Source organism: Syzygium oleosum, unplaced genomic scaffold (genome assembly GCF_021117445.2).
Source record: "Syzygium oleosum isolate NSW1041296 unplaced genomic scaffold, Sole_v2.1 Sole_v2.40, whole genome shotgun sequence".
Classification (NCBI taxonomy): Eukaryota; Viridiplantae; Streptophyta; class Magnoliopsida; order Myrtales; family Myrtaceae; genus Syzygium; species Syzygium oleosum.
In genome coordinates, this window is record NW_026607524.1 from 600,112 (window position 1) to 605,999 (window position 5,888).

General features: G+C 40.8%; 1 protein-coding gene across 1 annotated transcript; it reads left to right on the top strand.

Moving 5' to 3' along the window:
* The first annotated feature begins 1,179 nt into the window (after nucleotides 1-1,179).
* On the top strand, nucleotides 1,180-5,568 carry LOC130135985 (F-box protein SKIP19-like). The gene is made up of 3 exons (XM_056305904.1): nucleotides 1,180-1,594; nucleotides 4,309-4,972; nucleotides 5,082-5,568. The coding sequence occupies exons 1-2, from the start codon at nucleotides 1,281-1,283 to the stop codon at nucleotides 4,943-4,945; spliced, it is 951 nt and encodes a 316-aa protein (XP_056161879.1). The 5' UTR covers nucleotides 1,180-1,280; the 3' UTR covers nucleotides 4,946-4,972; nucleotides 5,082-5,568.
* Nucleotides 5,569-5,888: the final 320 nt, after the last annotated feature.

Sequence of the window (5,888 nt, forward strand, 5' to 3'; positions counted from 1 at the left end):
ATTCTTAAAATTGGGAACCGGTCCGGCTCCCGGTTCCACCTTGGAACCGGACTGGATCAGAAATTGATCACTCCTACTTGATAGTGAGATTGGAGGAGAAATGTGAGGCGGGTTTTAGTGAAATTGAGAGGAGCGAAGAAGGGTCCGAGATGGTGGTCTTGAGGTGATTTATGAATTAAAGATTGGAGCGACACATGGTTATTTGGGTTTCCAATCTTTGCCTTTTCAGCAACTAATCTACAAGGGCTCAAGGTGAGAGACAGGGTTTATGGCGGAAACAATTTGATAGGTCAAATGAATTTGTTTTTGAACATACCGAAGAGAGAAACTTAAAACATTGGCAATGCCTCCGATGGTGTCTCTGTTGCGCCTGCCGACAGAGATGTGCTCCCCGGCTTCTTATCGCCTCGATTGAGGACGAAGGAGGCACGACATACGAGGAGACCGACATCCGGTCGGCTTAGGTTTTGTTTTGCCTGTTTACATTAGCATTGTTTTTGCTTATTCAATTTACTTTTCAATATAGGGTTTTTTCAAATTGGGTTAAAGCAAAAATTTATGACAAAAGTATCCTCGCTTTAGCCGCCAAAATAAGCACGTAAGTGGCACATGCAAGTTGATTGACGGAGATTTGACTGGCCACTGAGCTCGAGAACTCTTTTTTTTTTTTTTTGTCATACTCTAATTCTCAACTCACTTTTAAATTTTTGTCTTGCCTCTTTACAGAGCGTGAAAATCGAAACCCACATCTAGCTCCCCTGAGAACGTGGAGAATCGAACTCCCCACCTCTCATTTCCCACTAGGGGTATGTAAAACGGATCGCCCAAACCAGGAAACGCCTGAACCGGATCGGCTAATTTGGTCCGATTCCTAAAAGTGTAACCAGTGTCTGGGCAGTCCGGTTCCCTGTTCCAAAAGAAATCGGATCGGATCGACTATATATACTATTTTTAAATTTTTTATTTCTTCAAAAAAAAATTTTGTAAAATGTGAACTAAACCTTAAGTAAAGCACGTTTGTTTATTCGTCTTTTCAATTTGAGCATCATTTACTAAAAACTCTCTTTCGAGACACAATAATCACATTTCGAGTTTCTATTTGGAAGTTTTATCAAACGAAATAAAAAAAAGACCAAAATGGCACGAAATGATTCTCCTCCGGTCAAACGAACGCGCTCGCTCGTCTCTCTCTCGCACACCGTCTTCGAGATCCCCCCCGGAATCCTCTGCAACAGCAGATGCCCTAGCCCCACACAACACTCCATCCCCACTCCACAACAATGGCGACCGACGATCCTCCGTCGTGCAACTGGCTGGAGCTCCCCAGGGAGATCGCGACGACGATTTTCCTGAAGCTCGGCGCCGAGGAGATCCTCACGACCGTGCAGAAGGTGTGCACATCCTGGCGCTCCATCTGCAAGGACCCCGCCATGTGGCGATCCATCGACATGCGCACCGCGGGGGACCCCACGGACATGGACCACGACCTCGAGGCCATGTGCCGCCACGCCGTCGACCGCAGCCACGGCGGCTGCGTCGACATCAACGTCGAGTACTTCGGCACCAACGAGCTCCTCTGGTACACCACCGACCGGTAATTCGCCGATTGACCCTTGAATTCGCGCAGTTCTTGTATTGCAACGCGTGGTCTGGTTCTTACGCATACGTTGTCGTTGGAGGGAATTGAAATGATGGTTAATCGCTCAGGATGAGCTTGTTTCGGTATTGCCCCGTCGGTTGTTGTAGACCTACATTTGCGGTGGTCCCAAGAGTGTATACCATTGATGTCTTTGGGTTGAAGTTGTATAGGAATCGTATAATTGTTTAGGAATCATATTGAGCACGAGTTTACTTCTCTTTGGGAAGCGAAGGTATAGATATGAGGCTTCAAGGGGTCCTCAGGAAGTGAACATTCTGCACACTTGAAAGTCCCTTTTTTCCCTCTTGGTCAGTGTCCTCAAGAATTGAAAAAAAAAAAAGAGAAGACGAACATGCCGGATGTTGAGAACAAATTGTATTTGGAAAACTCTCTTTCTTGTACTTAGAGGTTTGCCCTGTTGCATGACTGGATTTAGTGGATCTTAAACATTAGATTGATTTGGTACTTCTGAGTTATGTTAGCTGTCTCATTATATACAAGTGCGATGTCGGCTCAATCAGCTACATTTTCCGGAAACTAACTGATGAAAAAATCGTGCATGGAAATTGAGTTCTGATCCTGCAATAGCTCCCAAGAACGAGGGTTGAGAGTTTTACGTGAAAGGACACCACCTTTGTTACTTTCTTTCTCCTGGGGAGTTCTCAAATGGCTTCTTTACGCTGTCTCTACATCCCGTATGGTCAGCCTCGGTATCTTTCAATTTTTGCTGTTATTTGAACCTTAGGATGAGGCAAAAGTTCAACCCAATTGAAACCATGAAGGAACACTGAACTGAGGTCGTAAATATCCCAATACAATGCCATCTGGTGAGTATTGAGCATTACTAAATAAAGTGAGGAACATGAATTGTGACAGAGCTTCCGTAAGTGCTTGATATGGAAAAAGCACTTCTATTTTACTTCACTCTAGGATCTTCTTGTCCCACGTGCTTTTTACCTTTTGATCAGTTTTATGCGACACATTTCCTGTCGTGTTTGCTATTAGTTATGTCAGATATTGTTTAAAGTTTGGTGCGGTAGAAGGTATATAAGTGAACAAAGTAGGTTATAGCCATGCAGCTCCATCACTTTCTCGGCCTTTTAATTCAGGACAAGTGTAGCTTCAACCGATGCTTGCCAAAACACTTGAGTATGCTTCATATTCCAGTGATATCATTCTTAAACTGTTTTTTGTCCTTTATTTTGTTCAGCAAAGAAAATATTCTAGTTTAATTCACTGTGGAGTTTGTCTTCTATTTCCTCGTCCAGACTCTGTGCTCAAGTCTTCATCATTGAGTTTTCATTGAGCTTGCAGAGACAGCTTAGATTCATTTGATGGTATTTATGCGGGTCTTGGATAGGTACATAATTGTCTTGATCTGACTAGTGGATGGCACTGTCAGTGTTTTGATTCCGGAGCATACAACTTGAGTTACTTCATGAGTTACTGCAATTGGCATGGAAGTTTTTCGTTTTGGAGTCCTTTTGGTTCTTAACATGAGTTTCAGAGTCTAATAGCACTAGGCTTGCTTTTGTCGATAGAATTCCTAAGAATAAGGTTTGTATAAGGAGTCTTGTTAACAAGTGCCTCTGGGATATATGTTAATCATACATAATAAGGAAAGGTTTTTATTTCCAATACTCTAATTATACATAACATGAGAAAGACAGTGCATTAAAATCAACAAACTTTATTTATTGTGGTGTTTTTTAACAAAATCTTTTATATGTTAATCCTTAGATCTGTGATCAGATTAGCTCTCTTTATTGACTGAAGTTTCTCTCTTCAAGGGAGTTTTTCTTTCTTTTACCGAGCATTGAGAACAGAGCTTTTGGATTGTGTTGGATTGTTGACTGCTGGAATTTTGCCTATATCATGTTTATTGTGGAACGTCTCTTATGGTTTGAGACTGGAATAGAACATAATTTCCATTGATTTAATTTAGGTTTTGAATTTGATCTTACTTTTCTTGATGCCTTGATTCAGTACCTTTATATTTGTTATCGAAAACTTCTATACATATTTTATGTATTCCATGTCATATTATTATTTCAGATAAAATATGGAAGTCTTGCTTATTAAAAGGCTATACTGATAGGTCAATAGTGGACCAAGTATTGCATCTCTCAATTGCATAGGTCTCTGTTTAGTTTACAATCTTGTAATGCCATGGACATGCAAAAGCAGACTTCCTGAACAAAAGTCATATAGTTGACTGTTTTGAACATTACTTGTAAGAATTCCAATGAGAGGCTGCATCCGTAGAGTATTCTTGTGATCTAGGGTTCTGGGTGATTTTATCATCTTTCCCTATTTATGGACAAGTGCCCGTAGGGCACTTATTAAGCATACTACATAAGGAAAGTTCCATTTTCCAAAACACTAATTACACACTTCACTAGAACACTTGTGCATTAAAACGTGTAGTGCCCATGGGGCACTTTGATAGCCACTGAAAAAGTGCCCAAGGGATACTGATTAAGAAATTGCTTTTGTTGAAATACAATAGCTTTTTGCGCTGATGAAAAAATCTCTCTACAGCCCGTGCTCTAGATCAATAAGCGCTCAGTTCTTTATCTTAGTGGTTAACATTATTATTGCTACCCTGCAACATGTCTGTTTTTCGGTTGAACCATCATTGTTCTCACGCATTTCTTATTCCATTTCAGGTGCAATCATATTAGACGTCTGCGACTTGTATTTTGCATTGACATTTCAGATGAGGGTCTGTCTGAAGCAGCCACAAAACTTCCTTTGCTGGAGGTCCTTGAATTATCTTATTGCTCGTTCTCGAAGGAAGCCCTAGAGACTGTTGGCCAATGTTGTCCTCTTCTGAAGTCCTTCAAATTGAATAGGCAGGGATATAGATATCCGCACATAGAATGTGATGACGAGGCACAAGCTATAGCAAAAAACATGCATGAATTACGCCACCTCCAACTGTTTGCGAATAAGATGACAAATGAAGGTCTGAAGGCGATTCTCGATGGTTGTCCTCATCTTGAGTATCTCGACTTGCGCCAGTGCTTCAATGTTAATCTGGGGGGTAATTTGGGGAAAAGATGCACTGAACAGATCAAAGATTTAAGGCGTCCATGTGACCCCACAGATGACTACGAATTTGATGCTGCAATTCATGATGCCGAGTCCTCTGATGATGATGATGATGATGATGAAGAATCTGAGTTTTCCTTTGATAATCAGTACGTATATGAGTTTGATGACCTCGATTTGTCTGATGATGATAACTACCCTGAATTCTCTGATTGGGACGGCTTCACTATATATGGGGATGGCTATGATTAGGGGTTTGCTGGTTGACGCACTTGCATGGTGAGGAACCCTTGTCTTGCTTTAAGTCGCAGAATAATTTTGCTACATAGCTCTTCGCAGCAGTCTGCTATGATGTACTGTTTTTAATGATTTTGTTCTGCATACGCAGGCGAGGATTCTTTATGGTTGCTAAGACTTCGTACCATGCTTCAAGACAGAGATGGTTGAGTGGCCATCCTGCACGCCTTCTGGTGCAGCTTTTGAACCTAAACTTCGCAAGTGGGAGTCTTTCCTATTTTGTTGATGAAGAAAAGCGCTCACAGATGGTAACTCCCCAAGAAGTGCATGCTTTTGTTCCCTTTGTTCAAGTCTCTGCATTTTCTTCTCCAGAACGTGTTTTGTGACTATGAGCTATCTTTCCTGCATATAGTTCTAGTGCCTAGTCTTATTTTGGTATCTGTGACATTGGTGTGTTAAGTGCAGCTGGGCATAATGATGAACTCTATAGCTGATAATCCGATATTGGGCATCATTGTGCAGTTTTGTATAAAATTCACAATATGTTACTTAAAATGTTAATCAAAGAATAGCTTTAGTCGTTCCCATCTATGAGGATCTTGTAATGTTAAATGTAGCAGCAAGTTGCTTTGCTTGTCGAGCACTTTCATTTTCAACTAGTAGATTGTGTTGCAATGTTGGCACGAAAGAACAAACATTTGACATCTTTGATGTTTAATGTACTGCCTATCATATATTTCTCGCGGCAATTTTGTAATCGTGTTTATTTCCCACAAAACACTGACACACGTCTTTAAAATTGAACAGACAAGCAAAACATCGTACCTTGTTGACATGATAAATGATGTATAGAAGACTCTTGAAAGTAAAGATGATTAGATAATGTATAGACGAAATCATATCAATTTATCATCTCAACGATGTACCTTCTTAAGCCACATTACTACACGAATCTAAG

What these genes read in the sequence shown, in the direction of transcription:
- LOC130135985 (XM_056305904.1), top strand. Translation starts at nt 1,281, where the DNA reads ATGGCGACCGACGATCCTCCGTCGTGCAACTGGCTGGAGCTCCCCAGG. An exon ending in CTCTGGTACACCACCGACCG is followed by an intron (nt 1,595 to 4,308) that starts GTAATTCGCCGA and finishes ATTCCATTTCAG; the next exon opens with GTGCAATCATATTAGACGTC.